At 41.7% G+C, this 27,385-nt stretch overlaps 2 protein-coding genes and 1 long non-coding RNA gene across 11 annotated transcripts in view; 1 reads left to right on the top strand and 2 right to left on the bottom strand.

The window, feature by feature from the left end:
• Positions 1-3,455, bottom strand: part of LOC310893639 (uncharacterized protein) — a 30,690-nt gene extending 27,235 nt beyond the window's left edge. For 7 of the 8 annotated variants that reach the window (XR_014579175.1, XR_014579176.1, XM_083822906.1 and 4 more), the window contains exons 1-2: positions 2,256-3,455; positions 1,603-2,152 (exon numbers count right to left, since the gene is read on the bottom strand). Coding sequence is in view for 6 of the 8 variants with exons in the window: in XM_083822906.1 (XP_083679032.1) it covers positions 1,603-2,152; positions 2,256-2,354 (649 nt within the window). In the remaining 2 variants the exon portion in view is untranslated. The remainder of the gene's footprint in view (positions 1-1,602; positions 2,153-2,255) is intronic. The other variant, XM_083822902.1, reaches the window with a different exon arrangement.
• A 4,613-nt stretch (positions 3,456-8,068) lies between these two features.
• LOC310893646 lies at positions 8,069-23,852 on the bottom strand. Of its 2 annotated transcripts, XR_014579178.1 has the most exons (7): positions 23,712-23,852; positions 22,338-22,420; positions 18,430-18,511; positions 15,687-15,867; positions 14,040-14,190; positions 10,432-10,475; positions 8,069-10,180 (listed from the first exon to the last, which is right to left on the bottom strand). It is a non-coding gene; the product is annotated as an uncharacterized lncRNA (long non-coding RNA). The 2 variants fall into 2 exon arrangements; XR_014579177.1 differs by lacking the exon at positions 10,432-10,475.
• A 138-nt stretch (positions 23,853-23,990) lies between these two features.
• APBB1IP (amyloid beta precursor protein binding family B member 1 interacting protein) overlaps positions 23,991-27,385 on the top strand; it is a 65,612-nt gene continuing 62,217 nt past the window's right edge. Inside the window, exon 1 of the mRNA XM_083822911.1 lies at positions 23,991-24,124. The gene's annotated coding sequence lies outside the window, so the exon portion shown is untranslated. The remainder of the gene's footprint in view (positions 24,125-27,385) is intronic.

Consider the following 27,385-nt stretch of genomic DNA (forward strand, 5'->3'; position numbering starts at 1 on the left):
GATTACAGTGAACTCTTGTGTCGAGTCTCAAAATCCCCAGTGTCTTCACTGTCCAACCCCTCTGCTTTACCTTCGCTTACTCTGCTTTCCTCTGTCCTGTGTCCGAGAGGACAGAGGACCTAACCCTAACCCTACGGCCTAGCAGATGATGGATATATGTAACTCACCATGTTAGCTGATGGCACTGGAGACTGGGCAGCACAGACTGATCTCGGTCCACTAAAGACAGCCATGGAATAAGAGGATGTTTGGAGAAGGAGGTTACGCTGGGCTGGATTCTCTTTGTTAGACCTTCATGAAGATACAGTGTGTCTGCTTTCAGCACCATCCAAGAAGTGTGAGTCTTTTCTGCCTGTGCAGAATGACCTTGTCATTTGCCACGACTTTTATTACATGGAGATGGATCTTGGTGAACACAAAGAAAATGCAAAGATCCTAGGTCCTTTTGCAAAAGGGAGGTATGGTAATCATGATGAGTGTACAAAGAATATGTACAGAAGTAGAAAAAAGAGGTTGAGCATACTGACTTCTCAGTTTTCTGTACACCTTTGGTCAGGGGGCATACAGAGGTTCTGTAAGACATCTGGGAGCAATATCAGGCAAGATGAAGGCTCACAGCATCATGGTAATATGCACAGGGGGGGTTAAATCTCTGCCCTGGGACTGGCATCACCACTAAGTGCTGCAGCCTATTTCAGAGGAGGCATCACTTCACTAAGTAGTTGTCCAAAATGAGGCTTGACATGTGCTCTGCTGTCTGGAGCAGCCACTGCCCTCAGGTTGGCCACGAGGACGTGACAAAGTTTAAGTATCCTTTACGCTTTCCATTAGCTTTGACCATCAATCAGGGGTTAAATAAATCACTCTTCCTCATAAATTTTACATCTTTCATATAAGGCATTAAACCAGAACCCAAACTGCTCTGCGGTCATTAAAGATTGGCTAATGCTTTTAATGTGGGTAAATCCACATATCCCAGGCAATTACACAGCGTCTTCTGCTGACCTGTGAGTATAACCATGGACGTATCTGACTTTCTACAGGGATACTGAACTGACGAGAGCTGTACCATGCTCTGCATTAAGTGCAATAAGAGAAGCCCTGCGATTTCTTTTTCTGCTGGCTATCACTGTAAGCCAACTTGTCAGCAGCAGCAAGTTTCACAGCACCAGCCCGTTCATTCAGGCTGCAGAGCGCACATACACACCTCTGAGGCCTCGTAGGATGCTGTTGTAAACCAAAGCCCTGAGAAATACCGGGCTGTGAAGACAATTAGAGGTCTTACACTTGCTTTAAAATAGCAACGAAATTTCCCCGTTTAGCCATGTCTCACCCATTGCTGGAGACTCACGAGCATGCGTCCACACATGTGCGTGTGTGCGGAGGGGGAAGAAGGGGCAGCACATCCCCGACGTGCCCCACAGCCCAGCACCACAGACGTGCCTCAAACCTTCCCTCCGAGCCCGCCTCACCCCGCTCAGCACCCGGAGGTGCTAAAACCCCCTCTCTCACCCCCGGGGGCTCCGACCAACCTCCGGGTGCGAGGAGACGACCCCCCCCACACACACCCGCTTCCCCCCGGCCCCCTCGGGCCACCCGCACCTGGCTTCACGTCGCAGGCCAGCTGCACCCCCAGGGCGCCGCCTCCGCCCAGCTCGGGCCCGCCGTAGGCGAAGTCGTCCCCGGCGAACTGGGCGGCCCTCTCGGCGGCGCGGAGCAGGGCGGGCTCGGGGCAGCCCTCGGCGGTGGCGGAGGCGGCGCAGCCGGCGGGGCCGCGGGGCCGCGGCCGCAGGCGGAGCGGCAGGCGGCACTCCAGGCCCTGGCAGTCGCGGCGGGTGCCGTTGGAGGAGCAGCCCCCGGCCGGGCAGGCCTCCGGAGGGACCCCCCTGGCTGCGGGGGGCTGCGCCTTGCCCTGCGGGGCCCGCAGCGGCGTGGCGGTGTGCGGGAAGGAGCGGGCGGGCCGGCCGGCACGGGCTCCGCAGCGGGCCCCGCGGCAGGGCGGCGGGGGAGCCTCGCCGCCGCAGGGGGGCAGCCGGCAGGGCTCGGAGCCGCCGCCGCCGCCGCTGCAGCCCCCGGCGCCCAGCAGCGAGAGGCAGACGCCCAGCCAGCAGCGTGCCCACCACCGCCTCCTGCCCGGCATCTCCAGCAGCGCCTGCAAGGGAAAAAGTATCCAGAAATAAAAATGAAAATAACTTTTTAAGCCTTCTCGCCACCCCCCCCCCCACCCCGCCCTCCGCGTCTCCCGGTCCAGGAACCTGCGGGGCAGAGCCCGGAGCGAGTGTGCGCGGCCTCGGGGCTCGGCGGCGGGGACTGAGCTGCTCCGAGAGCCGGAGGGGAGTGGGAAGGGGCAGCATTCCTGGGGCTCCTCAGCATCGGATTTCCCAAGCGCCTCCCTTTAACTCCTTCGCTCCTCCGGGCCCCTGCCGGCGGGGCGGCGGGCGGGGAGCCCGCGGGGGCCTTCCCATTGAAAAAAAGGAAAAAAAAATAATCGTAATAATTACCCCAAAAGGCCAGGAATGAAGCGCACGCACCGCGCGGCTACCGATAAGTAAGTTTCGTGCGGCTCGGGCCGAGCTGTTTGGCTTTCTGGCTTCCCGCTTTGCTCGCCAGAAACTCGCATCAAAGATAAAAGCACAATCGCCGGCTGCTGCTTGCTCTGATGCTACCTAAAGCCTAAACAGGAGCGGAGGGGTGATTTTGACTTGAAATCAGCCATACGGCTGTGGTGATGTGCATTGCTTTTTGATAAAGCGACTTCCCTAGACGCCTCAAGCAGCGCTCACACCGGTGTGTGAGAAGCAGCGTACCTTCCGGGGCTCCGGAGCGGGAATAACTCCCCACAGCAGGAGCCACCTCGCTTATCTAATCTCTTCCACATGTTACTGGTGGAAGGCCACACCACGTACGTGGCCGCTTCAGCACTAACTACAGATGCCGCATTTTGTCTTTGGGAAGTTGGCCAGCGCAGATGCGATAGTTATGGACAGATGAAAAATTACAGAAAATACGATTTATTGATTCATTATCTTCGGCTTCCTTCCATCCATCGGCTCACACACATGTAACCTCCCTCTCATTATCCTTGCAATGCTCTCATACAGCATATTTGCTATCAGTTGTGCAGAAAAGTGAAGAAACAGCACATTTTCCTTTCCTTTCCTTTCCTTTCCTTTCCTTTCCTTTCCTTTCCTTTCCTTTCCTTTCCTTTCCTTTCCTTTCCTTTCCTTTCCTTTCCTTTCCTTTCCTTTCCTTTCCTTTCCTTTCCTTTCCTTTCCTTTCCTTTCCTTTCCTTTCCTTTCCTTTCCTTTCCTTTCCTTTCCTTTCCTTTCCTTTCCTTTCCTTTCCTTTCCTTTCCTTTCCTTTCCTTTCCTTTCCCTTCCCTTCCCTTCCCTTCCCTTCCCTTCCCTTCCCTTCCCTTCCCTTCCCTTCCCTTCCCTTCCCTTCCCTTCCCTTCCCTTCCCTTTCCCTTCCCTTTCCCTTCCCTTCCCTTTCCCTTTTCTTTTCTCTTTTCTTTTCTTTTCTTTTCTTTTCTTTTCTTTTCTTTTCTTTTCTTTTCTTTTCTTTTCTTTTCTTTTCTTTTCTTTTCTTTTCTTTTCTTTTCTTTTCTTTTCTTTTCTTTTCTTTTCTTTTCTTTTCTTTTCTTTTCTTTTCTTTTCTTTTCTTTTCTTTTCTTTTTTCTCTTCTCTTCTCTTCTCTTCTCTTCTCTTCTTTCTTTTCTTTTCTTTTCTTTTCTTTTCTTTTCTTTTCTTTTCTTTTCTTTTCTTTTCTTTTCTTTTCTTTTCTTTTCTTTTCTTTTCTTTTCTTTTCTTTTCTTTTCTTTTCTTTTCTTTTCTTTTCTTTTCTTTTCTTTTCCCTTTTTCCCTACAACTTCTATGTTAAACTTGTTGGGAATCTAATTTCTTTGACTCAGTCTGGCTTATCCGATGCTTCCCTTGCTAAAGAAAAAGCATACCAAATGCATCACTTACAACAGACTGGCCATTTTTTGACTAATCATGATTTCTTTTGAAAACACCAGCTTGTTAGAAATGTCTTGCAGCAGCAGCAAAAGCTCCAGGAGCACAGAGGTATGGTGTCCCCAGCTGACTTCTGCGAGGCTGGTGATCTGCCACGTTACAGAGCTCAAGCCTGGGTGAGGGAAATCTGGAAAGATTTCCCTCAGCTGGAGTCCTACATGAAACTCCCCACAGTTTCTAGAATCTCTACCTTCACCCTCAACTGAAGCAGGATTCCTGGAAAAACTACTCCTCAGAGATTCTAGGTTTTCTTTCCTGTGGTGTTCAGCATCTCTGTCACAAAGGGACATTGAATAAATGGCAAGAAACCTCCAGGATCTGTCCATCCAGGGAACACTCATCGGCAGAGTGCTCTTGGAAGAGAGTTGAGAAGAAACAGGTGTTCAAAACAGGCATCTATCAGGAATGACGTAGGTATAATTGTCCTTTCTTGAGATAGGAGCTAATTAACCTCACAAAGTCTCTTCTTGACCTGTTTTCTACAACCATAGCGTATGTTTCTTCCCAGTCGCACTAGGCAGCTGTCTGAGCCCTCAGGAACACCATGTATAGGTATCTCAGGGTATCTCTGGAAAGCAGCTTCCAATTTACAATAAAACTTTAGTGCAATCGTTTTTATTCTTGGCTATAATGAGAACAGAATTTGGCTGTTAAATTTATTCTTCAGCAAGATCCTGTAATTTGTGTGGTTCTACACCTGTTCCTGTCCCTGTTTCATCATTTATATCAAAGGGGATATATATATATACACCATCGTGTCCATGACAGTGCAAGTAAGAGTACTGCTTCATGCTTGTGTTTTGACTTTGGAAGTGTCTGTACTGCAGAGTGCAGTAGGGTGAAATTCTACCATCGGTTTGACAAGCAGCATAAAACCATGTATGCTCTCCTTTACAACTGGAAAAAAGTATGCAGCAATTAAATAGACCCAAAAACAAGAGAGATGTTCTGCTGATGCCTAGTTGCTGATGTCTAGTACACAGTATATAAGCTATATGACATTTGTAGATACTGTCTGTAGAAGTACATAGGTGCCTCAGAGTCACCAGCAAACCTGCCAATGATCCATACCTCTGTATGTCAATAAACATAAAGCAGTAAGTACCCTACTCTTGCTTTCCTCCCCTACACGGGCTCTTTGTAAGCAGGGAGAGCCAGTCCTTCATGTGTTTGCAAGATGGTTTGGTGCTGTGCGTTTTTCTTCGCTTCACAGCACTTTTAGGCTTGGCTGTGTTCACCAGCACAACAGGAGTGGCTCAGATCGAAGAAGTAGGTGAGGAGGCCCCAACATCTATACTACGTGCAGTTTGGAGCGGGTTACCTCAGACTTTATGGTGATTTGAATTCATGCAGAAAACCAGTCATTGCACCCCTACCACCACAGTTGGGTACTGGTGCCCATTTGGTGTCTGTCCAGAAAGGAGTTTATGTTAGGTTCCTACGAAAAGGACCTCCTCTGCAAGCACCAAAACTGACCATCATAAGAAGAGGGAGATAACTGCTTCAGAAAACGCCCTGCTGCTCTGAACCAGCACACAAACCCAGGAGAAACTCCAAATCGTCACACCACCTTCAGGGAGACACAACGACCCCAGTGCCTCCCTTTGCTCAGCCCACATCCCTCTCCCTGAGTCCATGGAGACCCTTCACAGAAGCCCAGCAACTCCTCCAGGGCTGCCAGAGCCCGTCGGGGGCCGAGGGGGCCGGGGAGGGGGGGTCGGCAGCCGGCAGAGGGCAGCAGGACCCCGTGCCTGGCCCCGGCCCCACCGAGGGGTCGCCCCCCGGTGCCCCCCGGGCCCGGTGCGGCGGGGTCCCCGCGGGCCTCACGGCGAGGCCCACACCGCGGCCCCCGGGCGGGCGCTGCCCGCTGTGGAAGTCGGGTTGTTTTGCCAAAACCTGACAAACGACACAAATTTTCTGCTTTCTTCTTGTTTTCAGCTGCTTCAGGCAGTTGGATGCTTTCAAGTACTTTTATTTTATGTGCGCGCTCTTGGCATGGGCCAGTGCTTTGCAAAAGTCAGGACAGCCCGTGTCAAGTATGTTTGATGTTGGACAATATTTTGTAATGCGGATAACAAAAACCACACAACGCAGGTACACATAAGTATGATTGCTTAATATGATTCATGTTTCTCAAATCACTAGTTTAACCATGCAGCAGTTTAGGAAAAATTCCATGGCAGGTGTGATCTAAGCCCCATTTTGCATTCTTTTCACAATCTTTTATGAAAGATTGAGTCCTGCGATTATTTGATCCTACAAGCTTTACAGACATGCTTAGATAGCAATCTGTAGTACTGTTACAACCCTCTCGACTGCTTACAGTGCATAACTTTCAATAAATGCATTTTTCTTTAATCAAAACCCGAAACTATTACTTTTGTCTGGTCATTTTCAATTATTTATTTCTTACACAACTTTGTTTTTCAGGCTAAAAAAATGCTTATTACTGTCATTTTTTGTAAATGTTGATTTACAAAGAAGATTGATCAATTAGATAAAGAAATAATTATAAACCAGATGAAAAGCACTGGAATAGCTTCAAGTTTTTCCATTAAAGCTATTGTGAATTTTGCATGGTTATTAAATAAGAAAGGAATGACAAGAAAATAAGAAGAAATAAATCCTGCTGTAATACACGTAACTCAGTACCAGCCAGCATTTTACTCAACACCTTGTACCCTTCACTGGTTTTCAAAGCATTATCAAATTCGTATTCCAAGGCGCTTTCAGATTTGCTGAGTTTCCTGTTTAAAAATCATTTTAATGTCCACGAACCTTCAGTTTTTATTTCTTGACTGTCTTTCAAGCAGTGCATTCTGTACATTGTAAAAGGATTGCTAATCAAAAGTACTGTTGAGCTGATTAATAGTATGTGCTTAGGGACTGACAAGTTTCTTCTGAAAGAGCCATCACCTAGAGTTACAGAGCGGATAGACTTCAAGCTTTTATTCCTTCTTTCCTTGAATGATTTTATGTCATGCAAAATGCCATGCAATGATAGCTGCGATGACTAATTTGCCTGTAATCATGCCTTACAAGACTGAACAAGTCTTGTTCAAGATAAACAGGGGAGAGCTCCACATCAGTGAAGCAGTGCTACTCTCTGCTATGTCCTCTGTAAAGAATTGTCATCAAATTTCATGAGATAGCCAACTTCCCTTAGACGTTGAGACTGTCTTCCCTTCATGGCTGACAGATTACTTCTAGTTGGTATGGGGAAAGAAATATAAACTCACGAGTGTCCAAACAGAGAAGATGCAGAAAGCCCCTACTGAACAATGACAGTAATAAAACAATAGCTCCACAGAGATGCTAGGTTTTCATGCAAATAATAAAAATGGGAAACAACACAGTTCAAAGGATATACTTTATTGTTGCTCAGTCACACACAGGAAGAAGTTGAGTCACCTCAGCATATGGGTACAGAGAGTCAGAAGAAAGGAAAGTACACAGTTATTCTGTGTTAGAAGGTCGATGCCATAGACCACAGACGAGCCGTACCTACACAGAAGCAATAGCACCCAATGCTGCAGCATAGCTACAAACAAAAATGAACCCCCCTTTCTAAGCAAGTTTGAGAATGATATGATCATTAAAACAATTAAAGGAGCATCTAAAATACTTTTTGTGTAAGTTGATTAAAAAATAGCATCATTAGGATGCTAGTAAAAGTTTAGTCTTTGTAAGTTACACTTCTTTTCAACACAGCATGGTTAAAATAGTACAAAAACATGAAATACAAACTTTCTTCTTCAGTTGCTGAGAGAAAACCAGATCCTTTTCACAATGTAGTTCTTTCTTGTATTATAGCTGAGTGGGCGAACGCACACACCAGAGCTTGAAAAGCAGTAGGTGCAGGTGCTGTTTAGCAACACAGCAGCATACTGGAGTTAGTACGCTTTGTTAGGAAATACAGTTAGTTGCTGCAAGCACAGTTCTTTACTGATACTATTTCAGTGTTTCCGTAACCCTATGTAGTTTTTCTGCACAACAGCGTGCTGCATCATACTGCTGTGCTAATTTGCTCAGCACCGGCTCACCAGGCTGCACAGACGTGCTCTGTGTTGCAACTGCTTTTTCCAAGCAAACTGCACATGCCCTGTGGACAAGCCTTCAGGCTCTCAGACTCTGCCTATACTGTGATTTCTCAGCTGGAGCATACTGTTAGTACTTAGAAGTTGCAGATGGTTAGAACATGTTACAGCTCAGAAATTGCATTTTCTGAGAAATCTCACCACTTTGAAATCTCAATTTGCCCCCTTTTAGAATGAAAACTATTATAATACTGCCTGGGAAATAGGCATTCCAGTAGCAATTTCATTTGGGAATCAACGATTCACAGCACTCCAAAAAAGTAACAATTTTCTCTAGTGCACTGGAGCCCTGAGCCCCAGGAGGTCCCTGCATTCCCTGGGTCCCTGAGACAAGGAAGAGGTCACCATACAGGAGAAGAGCTGACGAATGGAAAACTGGCAGCCAATCCACCTAACAGAGAACCATCAAAAGTTATCTGTATTGCATTATAAGGCTTTCTAAGATAAGCTTTCATGAGATGTTTCATTCTCAACGAACCAGCAACTTTTGACAGAAAGCATTCCAGCTGAATGGCGTTTCCAAAGAGATGCATTCGGAGCTGGATGACACAATGATGAAAACATCTCAGGCTTGGCTAGCTGATCAGCATTAGTTAGGTACTACAAATCAGCCTCCTAAAACAACAGCCCTTGGGTCACCTTCTGCTGATCTCCTAATCGCAGCTTGCACTTGCTTCAGCAACACCACACGTGAGCACTACGAGCACAGCTACTTGTTAACGTATTTGTGCTTGGATAGAGAGAATCTCTTGGACAGAGATTTTTGCATTCTACCTTGAAGGCTTACAGTTAAATACAGATTACCAGGCTGCCCAGAAATTCTCCAGAACTAACGACCTTAACAAGGATTCTGTCTTTTTCTGCACAGTCCCTACATCATGCGAGTAGAAACTGTATGCAAGCTGTAAGAAAAGATTTCCCCGAGCAACTCAAGAATTCAGTTTTGGAAGATCTGTTCTTTTCAACAGCCTCATACAGAAGGTCTTTTCTTACCAGAGGAAGGTGTGCTTTAGGTACGTCACATCAAAAGTATATTTGGGCTATTCTGAACTGTGGAGCAGGGTCCCTGCACATCTTTTAAATAAACTTAATCTAGTGCAGGAGACACCTAACCATTCCTTATTAACTCTGTATTTCCTCCCATATATTCACTCTAATGGTCATCCTCAAATGTAGACTGTTGTCTTTCATTACAGAAGTAGCAGAAAGTATCACTTACTAGTAAAACTGTCTCCCATTTTTTCATTTTTAGATCTGCTTTGAGTTTTTTGTACTTTTGCCAGTTTTTAACTGTTTGGGCTGATATATACTCTGGTAGGTGTTTGCCTCTGGCAGTGGTTTATGGAAAAAAGTGTAGAGGCCATATAAAAAGCTGTATACTGTATGCAAAGAATGTGACAGAAATGAATTCACATAAGCAGTCTTAATTCTGGCATTTCCTAAGTCATGAAAGTTTTATTTTTCTGCCTTAATAAAGCTTTGGTTTTGTATATGCTTATGTGTTAAATATTTGGTACACAATAAATCACTGGCAGGTTACCACCTACCAAAACTCCATGGCCCCTACAAAAGTAAACATATGTAAGTATGGTATAGGTTGGACTAAAATGTTGCAACTACTCTTGGTACATCAAAGGGCCTTGAGGGAAATAAGATGGTGGTTAAAGAAAACATTTTTAAAAGCTAACACAAGTGAAAAAAAATGAGGAAAAAGTCTGGATACACTAAAGTCAACGGTAAAGCACACAGAGTTATAAATGGTGTCAGGATTTCACGTAGAAAACCAAAGTAGGAAAAAAATCTGGAGCTAGCTGGGTGCAAGATTGAATTCTTTACCTTTAGAAGTCTTCAAATCACAAAAACAATGCTTTTTTTCAGAACAAAAAAAAAATATTTGGGTTAGTAGAGAGTATTTGTGTAGAGGTTTCTGACTTGTGTTATAAACAAGATCAAAATAAGAGACCTAACATCAACTTCCAAGCCTCTTCCTTGTCAATATGGAGGTAGGAAAAGATGGGCATCTTTACATGTTGCTTTAGTTGCTGGATTCTGTTAAGATTATTCTTCCTGAAACAAACAAACAACAATGACAATAACTATATTAAAAATCATATACTTAAGATTTTGAAAAGTTTTGGGGAAAGTTCCTTCCCCTTATCAATTTATGTCTAACAGTCAAAAACAATGCGTCAAACACTGGCCAATAATGAAGAAATGGAATCTAACCAAGGTAAACTTTGTTTTAGACAAATATAGAGCTACTGTTAAAAATGAGGGCCTGAACCTGAAATTCAAAATTTCAAAAAATTGATTATTACCTGTATTTCACTAATGCTGAAAAGATCATCATTCAGTCTCAAGGCTGACAAAAAGAACAAAAAAACATTTTTTTTTTTCCCCATAACTTACAGTAGCACAATTCCAAAAAAGCTACAGAGTTACAAGAAAGACAGGAATGCATCTTGGTTCTTTTGGTTTTCAGGGCAAAAATGGGAATAAAACTCCAGTTGTAATAATTGCTATGGCCATGCTCTTCCTCTCTTTTAGTTCACGAGAATTTCTTGTTTTCCAGACTAACAAAGGGACAAACAGCACAAGAGTGATACCACGGAGTATTTATGTGTTTCCAGTTCATCTAAGAACAACTGAACACACCATGAAATGCTTCTGCAAAGATAGTCACCATTGTACCAGCTGACAGTTTAGACCTGTGCATTTCTGAATGCAAGGCTAGATTTTTTTAATTATTATTATTTTTAAATAGAGAGTGAGGGCTATTCTGGAAAAGACAAACAAATTAAAACTATTCAAGCTGCTAAATACTGTAGACTTCATCCTCATTTACCCCATGTGAAGGAAGTTTACTACAGATGTCAATCAATTGTTTTGTGTGTATTCCAATTTATTGGAATACACACAATATATATATTCTATAAAAACACTTGCAACAAACAGATCTCTTATTAGCTTGTCTTAGTGCCTTTCTGTCAAATAAGAAGAATTCAGTTTTCTCTTTAAGAGACAAACTACACTCTTGCTGTATACGAGAAAAGCAAATTAGCTTCCTTGGTTAGTAGTTTAGATTTCTGCACAGGAACTCAAAAAAGTTATTCTCAATAATGCTCCACTGTCTGGTGGTCTCTCAAATACCCTTTGTAAACAGTTTACATTGATCTTTGCTCCAAGCTGTGAGATGTTTATGGATCTTTTTTCAGTATGGCTATTTGCCCACCATCAAGACCCAAGGCCTTATTTTGGTAATCCTAAAAATAGGCTAGGATCAATTACAAAGACTTTTCTCAACAATGTAGTTTTAAAATAAATTTAAAGGCTATGATTTTGGCAAAAAAACACATTAACAGTCAAACTGGAAATGTTTCAAACACCGATTGATCAAGACCCAGCTGAGTTTATTCTACTCAAGATAGATTTTCATCAGATAGTCCAAGAAAAGTGTTTGTTTTGGCCTCTGTTTCTAGAAATAATATTAACCTGGCAATAATGCTGTTTCTATAAAGAAAAAGGCCGTTGAGCAGGCTAAATATCTATATCTTTCCTCTCATGTACTACATCAGTTCCCCTTACATTCTGTTTGCTCGGTATTTTCAGGAGCTGTGTTACAGTTTCTGTGCTGTGGTTCAATAACCTATCAAGCCCTCAGAGGTACTTCCATGGCCGGAGTTTGTAAGAAGGTCATAGTCTTATGCACATGTGTTCAGAACACATCTCTGACCTGCAGCAGTGCTCCCCTCCCTCTATTTTTCACCCACAAGGATCTGAATCATAGGCAGCTAAGGTGCAGATTTCCAGGAGTTTGGGAGCCAAATATCGTTTTACATTCTGAGCTGACATTTAGTTCTTTTGACATTTTTAGGTGGCTTTAAATGTCTTTAGCAACCCGGTTACAAATGTCCAGTGGCAGACTTGGAAAACCAACTGAGGTCTTCCAAACCCTATTTTGGCCCCTTCACCTCACTCTCCATTGCTTAAATACCACTCTTTGTACACTAAGGGAAAGAGGAGGCTTCCTTAACTTTATAGAAACGTTCAGGGCAGATACATTGGAGAATGTAAGACCCATAGTTACTAGAGGAAAAGAAGCCTATAAGAAAGAACAAACCTATGGAAATTTTCATTTTTAGTGTAAGAGGATTACACTTTTTATTTCATATGACCTTTAAAGAGGAAAAGTAGAATATGGTATTGTAAAACAAGACTATCTTCACTTTATGAGACAAGAACATACTCCCAAAGTTGCAAATGTTCACATAAATGAGACATTCCTTTTGTATGTCTGCATTCTTGTTAATGAATTCTTTCTGCATAGGAAAGAAAAAGAAAACAGAATATGGGGAAAAATATGAAGATTAAGATGCTAAAATATTCTCTAAAAGTCCTATTACATTTTCAACACTCCACTGGAACAAACTGTAGAGCTGGATTTTCACAAGTAACAAATCAAATATATATCATGTAAGTGAAAATAATTCAAAAATCAGTGCATGCCAGTTGCTAAATTTACTTGGAATGCACATTTATATGTTTCAGGCTTTCTTTCAACGTATGCTTTTCAAATTGTCTCTCTATCCAGCCATCAGCTTACTTTCGAGTTGCCTCTTTAAGAGAAAGGTGAACCAATGAAGAGATTAAGAAAAAATGTGCTTCTATGTGCTTTCCTTCCGTGTAGTGAATTGGGCATCATCTTTGACACAATCATACATCCACATCCTGCCAGATCAGCTGTATATAGAGCTTGCTGATTCATTCTTTGCAATAACTCTAAAATAGATATGTCTATTTGTCTTTCTCTATGTCAAAGCTTGAAGCAAGGCTCTCACTTCATATCCTTATCCTTGGTCTCAAGATGTGGTCTTTCCCCGACATTTATTCTTTCTGGCTCAGAAGATGGTTTTTGCTTTTTTTGTTTGTTTGTTTGTTTGTTTCTAGGCCTGACAGTAGGTGGTTTTGTTGTTGTTATAGTTGTTTGTTTGGTTTATTTGTTGGTTTGTTTTTATCACTATGTCTCTGCATTCCTCGGCTGGCACTGGCTTCGCACTTACATCAAACAGAAGCTGTTTATCTTCACTTTCAGGTCCCTCCAGAGACTCTCCATACTCACCACGACCTCCTTCATTATGGACGTATCAGCTCCCACCCCTCCTTCGCCCATTTATTAAAATTTCCAAGAGCCTTCATGTCATATTCTTCACACCTGAAACTTCTAAAAAGCCTCTTCAAAAGTTGTTGGGTGGTTGTTTTTTTGTTTGTTTTGTTTTGTGTTTTTTGTTTGTTTTTTTGATTTTTTTTTAATCAAGTACAGTGCAGTACATGTACTTACTACTCTACTAGTGCTACCAGTATTTAGAAAGGTACTATCTCTGACAGCTGGGGATAATCTAAATGCTGCTGCAAAGAGATTTCATTTGAAAGTGAGCAAAAATAATACTGAAGAATGTACACAAAAAAATTGAGCTGTGTTCAGAGATAACAAGAGAGACAAGAATAATTTTAGAGGCAAAAAGGGAGCAGAAACAGAAACCTCAGCATGAACAAGAAAGCTTAGAGTATAAACACCAAATTTCTTTCAGGTACATTCACATTGACAAGTACCTTATTTTGTAATTGTTTTTCGTTCAGGGAAAGGTCAGCCTACACATAGAGTCAGGTGCTATGAAGAACAAGCAAGGGTACTGAAACATGGACTGGAGTAAGAAGATACCCTCTGGATCTCACAAAAGAGCCCAGAAATACAACGCAAAATGATAAATCATGCAATTTTGTGTCACCAGTCATGAATCTCCATGCACCGAAAGGCGGCCTCCTCTCCTTGCTACTTGTGCTAGTCCCTAGCATTGACAAACTGAATTTACCCACAGCTAGTCTCTTACTGCTCTTTTGGTAGTTCTGACACCCTTTTATGTCGTACCTGAATGAAATACATCTGCAATCTTTCTAGTGTCTCTTCACATTGGTCAGTAACTTTAAGCAGAACAGGTGTTCATTTGCAGGTTGAAAGCTTCTGGTCCTTGTCCACCAGGGGCTCCAATGTATGAGCACCCAATGTACGGACTCCAGCTCTGTTCCATATTGGATATAAAAAAAGAGAAAAAAGAAAAATAAACACAGAAAACCTGCTTTTGAATAGGAGTAAAAACTGAAAATATGTTTCTTCCATTAAAATGGATAAAAACCAGCATTTTCTTTGTTTTTCTCTTCTTGTTTCTTCATTAATTTTGCATATGCACTGAAGAAGTCTTTAAAATTTTAGTGGGCATTTAGAATGTTCCTACAAACAGTTCAACAATAAAGGCAAAGTCTTTTATTTCTTTTTTAATTTTTATTTCTATTTTGACATTGACAATGCCAGTCATTTTTGATAGGCATTGTTGCTTTCAGAGAATAGAAAACCCTTCCTAATTCACAAGCCCTCTCATTTCATTAAACATACCTACACTATATTTTGATGGAGACCAACGAGAGGTGCTCTCTTTTGGTTGTTCAAAATCTCTAAGCACTATCACAGATGTAACTGTCCGACCACTACAGCGATTTGGGACACCACCCAGACAGGAGTGTTTTAAAAAGCAGGTAGGTGAATAAAGTAATTGATAACGTTTACAACTGCTATCACAATCACGTATCAAAGAATGTTAATGCTACGCTTCAGTCCAAAGAAGCATATTGGACTGAACACAGGTATGGGACAAGTACTTCCTTAAATGCTTTGCTGAAATAGAGCCATAAAACAGAACATGCCCCTTTTCCAGAAAATCCTGGACAAAATTGGTTAAGAGCTTCAAGCTATTTAAGCCTATTTGAGAAAATAATCTGCTCACCTTCAGAGAAAAATTATCAACCAAAGGGTCTATCTTGCCTATCATATTTTTAAACCAGAAGAAACACGTTTTTTTTTTCTTTTTTCAAAGGCAAGCTACATTATTTGAAACACTTGCTGCAAAAAAAAATTCACCCAGAAAACTAAAGCCACATCCTGCCTTAGTGTGTTCTGCAACAACTCTCATAATTACCACTGACATAGCTATTACATGGGAATCCTCATCTCCAGGAACACCAAAGACTGGTAAAGCATTTTATTCTGGCTGATATACTTTAGCTGTTGAATGATTCTGATTTCTGCTGGTGAGTGAAAGCTTGTTTTTCCTTGCTGTCACTGGAAGCTCTATTGTGGCCAGCAGAAGGTTGTGTCACTGGACAAGAATACAAATGTTTTTTGACAACTGGACACTCAAGCTATCATATAAAGAAAATATGACAGTATTTAATATATTAATTATAACCATATTCCAAAAATAATATGAACTGTACATTGCAACTGTGCAATATAGAAATTAGAGTTATTCAGTGGAAGGGGAAGTGAGAATTCACTTCCTCTGACTAAAGTTAAAAAATACTAACAAAGCTATTCTAAAGTTCCTCTTTCATATATCATTGATTTTATTAAATTCAAATAGACCTCATATTCAACTTGTATTTTTTGGGAAACTGTACTGTCAGCACCATCTGGAAAACACTGTTAGCTTAATACTTCTATCTATCTCAGTGGATCACTCACTGTCTTATGCTCTTGTGAATCATGTGAGATGCTAGTCTTGAGTAAAAGTGATGCATGCAGCCAAAGGTATCATTCCTCTGATATCATTCCTCTGAACAGTGGAAGGAAAGTCTCAGCTTGACTCTTGCATGGCTCACAGACATTTGGTTGCAGTCCAGCACCAACTACAGGCCACGGAGGGCTGCAGAAGAGAGAATAGGAAGGTCAAGGTCCCCAGATTTTTCATAGCAATATTCAGAGCTCAGCTGTACCATACTTGAGCAGGGTATGTACTACCATTCAGATAATCATGGAGGCAAAATTTGATCGACTAAAGTGAAATTTAAAAGTTCCTCCGGAATCTTATACTTATTTACCAGTAGCAGTGTAGACTGTCAAGCATGAGCTGAGACCACAGCTGCAGTGTGTTAAGCTCTAACAAGCAGCTTTTCTTTTAGCATTTAACAAACAAGATTGTGGTAGGGGAGAAACTGATGAATATTTATTTGTTTAACTATTGTCCTCTTTCTTACACAAACCTAACACTGTGTTCTGAGCTGGCTAATAAAGGATACCTGTATGCTATGACAAAGCCCTTAGCCTCAATTTTTTATATTACAGGGACCTTTTCTGTAGACTCAACTTGCACTGCTAGGCCATAAGTTGGTTAGGGTCATTGGGACCTACGAGAAAAGACTGTCTGTGTATCCAAATTCCAAAATATCGATGCTCGTTTCAAAATACAATGTATTTTAACAGTAATGGAGATCTTAAAATAGATATATGGCTTCCACTATTTGTTGCAGATATTTATTCTAAGGTATCATGAAACAGATGTGTTTAAGGTTGAGCAATCCTAGAATATATTAAAAATCAACAGTATGGCTAAAGTGTTGTGTTTGTTGTTGTGTTTTTTTTTTTAAGTTTGTCTAGCATAGTACCAGCTTTAATGTGCTTTTTAATATATATATTATATCAGAATTTAAATGCTTCGTACATTCAAAAACTAAAGGTGAAGCTATAATTGTGCTGCCCCTAACTGTAGCCATGCTAGGAAGAGATTAGTCAATATTTTGCTTTCCGGGGTGTTGGTATTCGTGCTCTCTCCCCGCACACACACCCTCAGAAGACAAGAAGCCCCACCTTCCTGCCTTTTTGCAGAAGCCATAAATAAGGCCTGAAGGTATCTGGGTTAAGATGGTTGAGCAATCTCCATCTAAGTCTGCACTTTTCAGAAGTGTGAGCTGCTCTCTGAGTGCTCACACAGACACTAATTTTGGTACTTCAGAGACAAATACTATTAGCAGCTTCTTTGGTTTTCATGAAGGGTAAAATTAGGACAGTGAGAATCATGATGGTGAGAAAAATAGGACAGTGAAAATCATGACAGTGAGAATCAGTCTGGGGGTTGGAACTGGATGATCTTTAAGGTCGCTTCCATCCCAAACCACTCTGTGGTTCTGTGACGGCCTCTGCAACCTACTGACTGACTGCTTAGATGGATACAAGTGGATGGGCACGTTAAGATCACTAAATATTTTTTCAAACGGGACAGAAACTCAGCAGATATCTCACGTTTACTGAAGAAAACCAGTGCCATGGAAGTTCACAGGGATATCTGAATCCTGCTCAAGAGAGTCATGAGAACTTCAGTTTGTGTCCTCTGTGTCACTGCTACCAAAAAGCTTTATTCCATTGTCCCGTGTAGGTTAAGTTGATGTGGTGGTTGGCACTGGGAGACAAGTGCTCCCGGTGAGTCTCCCTTCCTCAGGCTGCATTTCCGTCATTCCTTGGAACAACTGATAAGCAAGAGCCAGGTCCACAGAGGACAAACAGCTACTAATTACAGCGGATATTGTAACTGCATATCGGTAATTGTACTCTTCTGACTATAATAATCAAACTTTTAAAGCTAGCAGGCATAGTGGAAGACACATTAAAGGAAACAAACAAACAAACCACATTCCTTAAACAAGATTCTGATGTCTAGAGGATGTCTTATGGCCATGTACCACTCCAATTCAAGCCCTAAGCATGAAAAAAGCCTGTTGGGAAACCGGTTTCCACACCAGCCATGTCTATAGTTTTCCATCCTCCAATGATCAGAGGCACAAGCTCTTGGACTGATATTGGACTTGGGAGGTGAAGTAACAGCATCAGCCAAAATTACCTTCCTCCATATTTACCTCATCAGAATACTGTGCCTCTGCCAAATGCCATGCTAGCAATAAATATTTGCTTCGGTCATCTACAAAGAGGGATTAATGCAGCACATCCTACCCAAAACAAATCCATTAAACAAACCAAATCACTCGTTAAATTCATATGACTGAGCTAACTTCATATTCACTTCCCTTTAAGGTGGAGCAAGAAGATGAAACTATCAGTTTTCCCTATCTGCTTCCAGATTTAGTGCGCGACTTCAGGAAAGTTCTGTTCCCTACCTTGGACCCTTGTGAGAAGTAAGTAAGGACCATACACCTAAAATCTACTCTGCAGGAACTTCCAGGATCATCTGCTCTGGAAAAAAAAATAGGTCTAAAGACTATTTCTGAAGTTTTCCATCGGTTTGTTAGACACACAGTTACGCTGATGGGAAATAAGTAGAGATTGTGCAAAACCTTCACTTCTCACTTCTTCATGTTATAAAAGAAAGCCCAGCTGGCACATAGTGCCACTTTCTTCATACTGCCCCTCACCCTGCACATACACTGCGACTGGCTGAATGCAATACAGTGCAGCTCTAAGCGACAGACATACTCACCGAAAACCACAGAGCCTCCTGTTGGCACGCAGTTACAGAAAAGCAAATGCTTGTGCAAAACGATGCAACCTAGCCTCTGCACCTGAAAACGAAGGACAAGATTTTACCAGCTGCTGGAGGATTTTTCTGGTACAAATGACTCTGCACCGCACTTTATACTTTGTTGTGTGGCTATTTAAATTACTGCATCTATAAATTAGTCCTAAGTCAAGGAGAATTGCCCATCATTATTAGTCCTTAGGAAATGTTAGAGAAATATTCACAGCACTAGAAGTAAAACTCTCTTCTCATTTTACTTATGAGGGAAGTGTTGGACTAACTACTGAGATGGAAAAAAGAGTAAATACACACTTGGACATCGCGGATACTTTCTGACACACAAAAAGTTCTGACAATTATTTCCATAAATCTTACCATAAAACACTGTAAAAGTACTCGGGGCGGGGGGGAGGGAGAACGTGGACAGATTTATTCTGAATTCTTAACAACAGGGGGGAAAAAAATGACATCTCCAAATAAAATTATGAAGTTGTTTTCTGACTTTACAATCATTTCGGCTTGAGAGATACAGTGTCTCCTTCTCAGAAGAAATCCCAGCACAGTTTATCTACTATTATATACCCAAAATAAGACCTATAAGAGTTTCAAAGTCTTTTGATAAGCCTTCAGGCAGTGGGGTAAATTTTACTGTTCATATGAATGCAACCAAACAGTCAACACAGATCAAGTAAAGAAGGTTTAACACAGGTATGATCAGAAGAGCTGTGTCAGAAAGGGCTCACACACAAGTTCACACAGATTGACTTTTGGAGGGAAGAAAACTCAAATGAACATTCTTCTGTGTAAATCACATTTACAGCCTTTTTAACAATCAGGAAAAAAAAAAGGGGAAGGGGATAGAGAATCACAGAGGAAAAAAGTGAGCAAATAAAGGACTGAATAGCTAGAAATGAATAAAATACACCATTCATTTACTTCTGTTAACAGAGCCAGGTAATCCCATCTTCTTTTGTCTTCAAATACCCTTTGTATTCACTTCAGTAAGAAGCTTCCAATCTTTGCTTCTATCATGCTCAGTTTGTCATACATGTGAAATCTAACACATGGCATTAATAAAATCAAATGTCCAATTTAAAATGATGCTTCTCATTAAGCTGACTTTTGTACACACTGCTCTGAGCAATAGCAAAAAACCTGTCCTGTGAAGTTGAAGAAACAATGTTAATAATAAATGCTGACATTTTCAAATGAAAACCCTCAGGTTACAATTTTCGTTAATAACAAGTAGCATTCTCAATAAGTTAGATGATATTTCAGTTTTCTATTTAACAACATTTACAGTGCAGACAATTTCATTATATCATAAGATTAATAAAACTAATAAACAAGTTATGGTCACGCTTTTCCTACCACAGTTGGAATTTTTGTTAGATGCCCAGCTCTTGCTGGGAAGAAATGGGCCGACCTGAATAGGTAATTTTGAAGAACAGAAAGGGATATATATCCCCTATGTATAAGCACTCACAAGAAATAGGGATGTACACAGAGTGATACTTACATGCGGGACCTGGGAAATTGAGACCTGATCAAAAACTCACTGAACCAAGGGAAAAAAGCATCTCTAGGTTTTGAATTAAAGCCTTTGAAAATATAGTGGCATAAAGCCTAGACATGTAAATAATTGCCTGAACATATGGAAAGGGAAGCCACTGATTAACATGAGCCTCTACTGTATATAAAGGAAACAAATTAAACAAGAAAGTGGAAATTATCTTCAAATCCTCATAGTGCGCAGAATTGCAGTAATTAAGCTGTGATCGTAAAGCTTTCAAAACTATTTCTGTCCTAATTTTCTGCAGTTAAAAGCGCGAATTTTCTAGCTCCACTACTGACATTTTCAAAAAGCCTGAGAGCCTCTTCTTCAGCTTTTCATCCATGTAAATGTTGTGTTTTGCTTTTGGTTTTTTATTTTAAGAACAAATTCATGTAAACTTTCCTAAAACTAGTTATGGAGGGTAACTCTCAATTCTGAATGACCAACAGATACCGTTTAGTTGTTTTAGAAAAACAAACTTGCAGAGTAGCTCTACTGTTCCTTATACTTTCTTGTCTTTCATGTTCTTTGACACAAGATAATTCTTGACTTCAGCTCACTCTGATACTACTAACTGCACCTCAGCTTCAGGATTCCTGCTAACGCAGTATCTCTGTAAGTGGATTTCTCTGATTAGCTGGTGCATTGTTCCCTTCACTAAGGCAAATAATTACATTCCTTTATCAAGAGCTGCCTCTATCCATATAACTGCGGTCTCCTAAATTAAAAAGCGCATATGAGAATCAAAAGGATGGAAAGACGGATGGACAGAAGGGCTGTTCTTCAGCCCTTGAGTTTCTGCTTCTTCCTTATTTTTTTTTTATTTGAAGATTTATGTGATGTACTTGTTAACAAGGTTCTGCATCCAATCCAATCCAATCCAATTTACTTAAATTTGTTTTACAGTAATTCTTCAAAAGCTCTTTCTGGTAATTGCTTACATACAAACTCTCAAATGAGAGCTTTCCATCTTTCTCATAGGAAAGTTTAATAGTTTACAGTTTCTCTGCATTACTGCATAATCACAAAGGAATATATACATATATGTATATATATAAAACTGCAATAGAATTAAATCCCAATGTAAGAACACAAGACCTGTACTTGCTACTTGATTATCCCTATACCTTCTGCTTTCAGCTTTATCATCAAGGAATATCCCAAGCAGAGATACAAAAATTTCCAAATGCCCTTACTTGATATCACAGTCCGATGTGGTGCTGTGATTCATTTTGCACAAATTGCAACCTCTCCAAGGTTTCCTGAAAAAAACCTGCTGTCTTAGTGCAATCTGGTATACTCCAGAGGATATTCCAATCACCGTGCTAAAGATCTTCACCATGTCTACAGAGGGCTACTTCAAAAGAGGATACTCCATCATTTAGATGAATAATTTTTATATATTTTTTTTACTTTTATTTTTAAATGTTGGCCAGTGGCACAATGGCTTGGCAACATCTTATATATCTGCAGCCTTCTCATTGATAAAAATGAGGTCTATGGGCTGATCATGTGTTTCTCATGGCAGGTAAGATCACAGTCAACACAGTGTCACATTTGCCCTGTGAGAAAATGAAGGTCAGCCTTAAAAGCTGACCATTATCAGTGCATAAAGTGATGTTAATGAAACTTAAAGAAGTGCACCTACAGTAAAATATTACATTTTTGCCAGTGGAGTTTTGGTTTCCCAACATTAAAAACATTTGTTTGTTCCCTTTCAAAAACAGATGCTCTGCTTTAACTCTGAATTATCTTCTGCTTAATGGAAACTTACATTACAGTAAATACAATCCACAAGGACTCTGCATATTAACAACACTCCCAGAGCTGAGGGTTTATAACGACAGCGTATCTACCCAGTGATCTGCTCTCCAGTGATAAGAAAAGGAAAAGAGCAATTTGCAATTGCACTCGTCAAATCTTGAGTCATGCAACTGTCACACAATTGTTATGTGGGTGGGGAGTGTGCCTCTTCTTTCCATTACAAAACAAAAAGCATTTGGAGAAGAGCAGAACACAGGGCTGAAATTCAGGGGAATGATTCTGGTACATGTTCATTTTAGCTGAGAACAGAGAAAACAAATTAGGAAGCATTACATATCTCCACCTGCTCTTGCCACAAACGTTGTCTCTCTCTAACCATGTCATTAATCAGGTCCATATCTGCTGCAGCATTTCCCTCACCACATTTCTTCCTTATGAACACATGATGGCCTCCACCCATCCCACTGGAGCACGATGCTCATGCTCCTGAATGCAGCCCAAAACCTCAGATAGCATTCAAGATTTTCTGGGATTTGTGTGATTTTCTTACTGTTTTCTCCTTGCTTTTCTTTTCCTTGTGCTCTTCTCATCTTCACTGTTCCTCTTAGGGAGAACGATGCTGATCTGTCATAGCTAGGTAAAAGGAACGCAGGAAAATACTAACATTTGGCTTTCTCAACTTGTATTTTATGACACTTAGAGAGGGCAGCAATAAATAAAACTACACAGAGAGGAAACAAAGGCTCATTTGCATCACCAGAATAGATTTTTGTACATTATCATACAAATAACTTGGTCATGTATCTTGAGAAAATTAAAATAAGTGAGAAACCACTAGTACAATCAGGGTGTGGCCATATTACTGCTAGGTCACACGTAGAAGTGAAGTAACACTTTTTGGCAAGAAAATGCACCATCAGCTATAATTCTAACACATGCAAAGTGTTTGCTTCAAGTTGCAGATTTCAAAATTGTCCTTGGGATGATTTAAAAGATAAATATTTAATTGTCGTTCTGCATTTTTAAACTACCTCTTTCCTTGGCACCATAGTGATCCCAAAAGGCAAAAGAACAACTGCAAAGAAAGTCAGCAAAGAAAATATGCACTATCCACGGGATCTCAGACTCCCAAGCTGCTGAACTAATATGAGTTTATTAACTTTGTGCATGATATTTCAAATGCTAGTACGTTTGCAGATTGGGACGCATTTTTTGCCTGGCCAAAGATGTAGTTCGGAGTTCAGCAAAGTCTCTGGTAAATTTTAGCCAGCTTCTCAATTAAACAGTGCGTGGTGGTTTGTTTGTTTCTTCAGTTGTTTTTGGGGGGTGGTCTTTTTTGTTGTTTTTTGCTTGTTTGTTTGTTTTTAAATAACAGGAGTAGAACAATGTACTATTCCCTAAATGCATTCTTAAGTATAGCTGAACCATCTCAGCTGTATTTCTTCAATGCAATTACTCCTTAAAGCATTGACACATATTTGCCGTGCAAAAGTGGTGGTAATTTAAAATGCTACCATCCTTCTGCCATAATTATCTTATCTCCAGCAGTACTGGAAGAATGGAACACACGATTCCTTCTTCCTTTGCTGATTTGGAGCAAAACCTGGTGTTTCAGTATAAATGGCTTAGGAACTATTAAGTTAACTAAACTACCTGACAACTTTTTAAACTGACTTTGAAGTAACATAAGTTCAAGACGGAGACATTCCCCTTTTTGGGGGGCGGGAACAGGAATTTAACATGTTATACAATTATTCCTACTCAGTGAAGGAAATTTTAGTACACCTCACTTCACAATGCCACAGAATGATGCAGAAATGCCATAAAGCCAACTTGCTGGCTTGAGGCAGCATTATTAAAAAAAAAAAAAAAAAAAAAAAAGTTTTTAGACAGTCTTTCTAAATGTAGTGGGAAGAGAAATCACCTTTCTGTCTGAGAACCGCCCGGCCTAGCCGTGAGGTGACAAGGGGCAGGAGAGGAGCGGGAAACGCGACACCTCCCGCCTGGGCTTTCAGGCTCCATTTTGTGGGTCCCCCCCACCCTCCAGCGGGGACCTCGGCTCACCACAGCCCTCGGGGCCGCCTCCAGCGGGGAGTCCCCGCGTGTCCCCGTGAGGGGAGCCGGACCCGGGCTCTGCGGGACGGCTGCCCCCGGCGGCTGAAGGCGGAGGGCGGCGCTGTGAGCCCCGGGGCGGCTCCCGCTGAGGTGGCCGCCCCGGGAAGCCCGACAGCCGGCGGGCCGGCCCCATTTCCCCCCAGGCGGTGCCGCGGAGCCCAGCCCGCCTCGCCTCCTGCTCGCAGCGCCTCCGGGAGCCGGCGGCTGCCGTCGCCTGCCAAGGTAAAGCCGGGTGGTGAGGGATGCGTTGGTCCCGACGGAGCGGGGTGGTAGCGGTGCTGGAGGGGGGAGCTGTAGCGGGTCGTAAGCGGTGTGTACCGGGTGCTGCTGGTTGCAGCCCTTGCCTGGCGGTCTATTTAGCCGCATGGTCTCTGGGAGGAATACATGCATCCCCTGGTTTTGATAAGGCCCGTCCTGTGTGATACCTGCATGCTAATACCAGGGAGAAGTGATATAAGTACCGTCTCCACAAGCTTGGGGTGTTGTTTCAACCTATCGCGCACCAAAAGGAAAGTTATTAAATCTGTTTGCTGTCACGCTGGGAAGATGTACCTGGTAGGGGCTGTTAAGCCTACCTTCCAGCCTGGTGCTGGAATACAGCCCTAAGCAAAAGGTGCGGGATGCCACCAGTGTGGGACAGGCAGTTTGGTTTGGCTTGGCTTGCTGAGGTGCCTTCTGGCACAGGTTCTGCTGATTCTGGGGCTGACATGGCTCCAGCTCGAGTCTTCCCCCTCATAACCTCTGTTTTCGGTTTTCTGGCAGTAATTTTTCCTCTTTGGTGCTAGTTCCCCTTTGTGAATTACATGAAATCTGTGTTTTGTCAGCTGCCCCTAAATAACTTCTACACAACACCCATTTCACATATGACTCTGGTGGCATCGCTGTCAATTGATTACCCCGCTGCTGCACAGCAGGGGTGTAAATGTAGTGTTTCCAGGACTTTGGTTAGCACACCTGCTTCAGCACAGACAAACACATAAACCCCAGTGTTTCACGGGGCTGTGTATGCTGCATGACCTGCTTCACCTGTATAGCCTCCTACTCATTTGCCTTCACTAACTTTACAACCTTTTTTTCCCAGAAACTTTGTAAAGCACGTGAATTTAGGTTAAAGCTCTGTTTAAAGCACAATGTTTAAATTTTTTGCTGAACCTGTTGAGTTCTGTTTTTGCCTGTGGGCTTGCTAACGAGACTATTAATTTAATTGTACCTCATGCTTTGTGCAAGCATTAAATGGAGACAGTTTGGCTTGAAATATGGATTACAAATGTCTTTGGGAGGTTTAATCAATGGAGCATTATAGATAGCTGGGTGATCCTTGGTTTGTATTCTCAGTGAATTTGGATCTATCTGGGAACATAATGTACTGCCTCAGAAATGGTGTTTTTAATCATTCCCTGTGTCTTCTTTTTCTTCTTTAAATACTTCCTGTGGGTACTACAGATACTTCTGGCATTTGGAGGCAAATATGACTGAAGCCTCAAAGTAATTATTGAATACGTTGTGTTTTAATTGTTCAAGTTGGAATTCATGATTATTTGGTTTGCCGTATCTTCAAGCAGAGTTTGATGCCTTTGAAGTGCTGATTTATATTGTTATCAAATGTTTATTCCGGCTTAATTTGTTTTTTACAGATTAAAAGTCTGATTTTTACTATAATTGAGCAGTATCTACCAGATCACACGTTCATGCATCTGTGAATCGATACAGAGGCTTGGTCTTTCTTCATGAATAAAGCTTTAGAGACTAAGACATTTGGGAGGGCAGTAACTTGCACAGAGGGGCAGAAGGATGGACACGGGCCGGCTGGGTCTTGTAACCTTTTAACTGAGCACATGTGAACATAGCCTGAGATTTTTTAGGTAGTAATGAATTTCCCTAGAGCAGTAAAATTTTACATTTGCTGTGTTTCATCTTTTCTGTTAGCAGAAAAGGAACTGGTGTCTTACAGCAGTGAGAGGAACAAGAAGTAGAAATCCTTCCTTCTATTCTTCTGCAGTATGTAGCGAAGGGGGAGGTAGGGCTGGTGGAGGGATCAGCAGTTACGTCTGACCCTACAAAATGTCTGAGAAAACTAGCAGCATGGAGTGCTGCTGGAGCTGAGAGCGGAGATTGCCTCATTCAGGAGAGAACCTGCCTGTCTGCAGATTCACAACATCTGTCTTTCAAGGAGGAGATCTGTGAACATGGATTCTCTCAAAAGAACAGTTGTGTTTGAGAGGGGGCTTTACAGGAATGTAGCCAAATTTGGTTACCGCATATTATTCAGGATCCTGTCCTTTCTCGCTGTCTCTGCAAACTACAGGTGTTTTCCTTTCCCACAGACCTTTTTTTTTTTTTCCATCTTTCACTTCAGTATGTCTTGCTTTGTTTTAGGCTCATCTGACCTGTTGTGATGACAGCTTCTCTTTGTCAGGTTCTGATTTGGAGCGAAAGTGAAAATCAGACCTTTTGTTTGCCTGCAATGTTATAGAAGCTTTAGCTTGTTTCTTTTTGAAGGTTTCTAGGGATGATGACGACTTGCGTCCATGCAGACCTCCCAAAACACGTGGACTTCATAGGCAGGATCCTCCTCACTCAACTTTAAACACGACCATTTCAGTTAGTCACCAGAGGTTCTTAGTCACCTCTCTCATCAACAGAGAGAGATACTTATCAAATTGATTCTGCTGCCCAGTTTTAGACAGCTACTCATCATGCTCTATAAAATTGCCTTTCTCCCCCTTCATTGACTAAAAAGAAGAGTCTGGGATGACGAAGTCAGATGCAAATTTCACAGAAACTCCACCATATGTCTCTTCATGATTAGGAATGACCCATGGTACAGTAAAATCGCTCTTGGAAATGAAAATGTTTTAGCCAGCTTTTCTTATCATCCAGCCTGTTGATTCATGGCAACCCTAGATACTAACAGCCCAGCTGCCAGAGTGGAAGGTAGTAGTTGCAATTAGAAAGAGACTAGGGTGCCTGTGTCCTCCCTGTGTTTCTGTAGGAGACTTCTGAGCATCTGCATGAACATCTGTTCCTCACCACCCCTTAATATTAATTTATAGCATTGCTCCTGAACTGTGAATGAAAAGGAAACACAAATGACTTAGATCTGACTTAGAACTTTAATGTGGGAATTCACAAACTAGCTTGATAATGACTGTTGAAAAAGTTTAACTCTGTCATTAGTTTCAAAGCCTTTCTTCCAGTAAAGTAACCTTTTAGATCTGTGGCTAGCTAATTGCTATCATAACTTTTGCTACCAGAAGCCATGTCAGACTGCAGACAGCACTATTTCTTTTTGTCAAGCGTGGATCCAGCATTTCAAGAATTTGGCTTCAAATAAATCAGGGTTACAGTTAAGGTTAATAGGAGTATTTTGGGGAGTAGATGCATTGTGAATCCTAGAAGAAAAAGGAGGTTCGGTAGATATGAACCCGTTTTTCTATGATATTCTGTTTAGAAGATATTGTTTAGAAATACATAAAGACATTT

Source organism: Anser anser (genome assembly GCF_964211835.1).
Source record: "Anser anser genome assembly, chromosome: 2".
NCBI lineage: Eukaryota > Metazoa > Chordata > Aves > Anseriformes > Anatidae > Anser > Anser anser.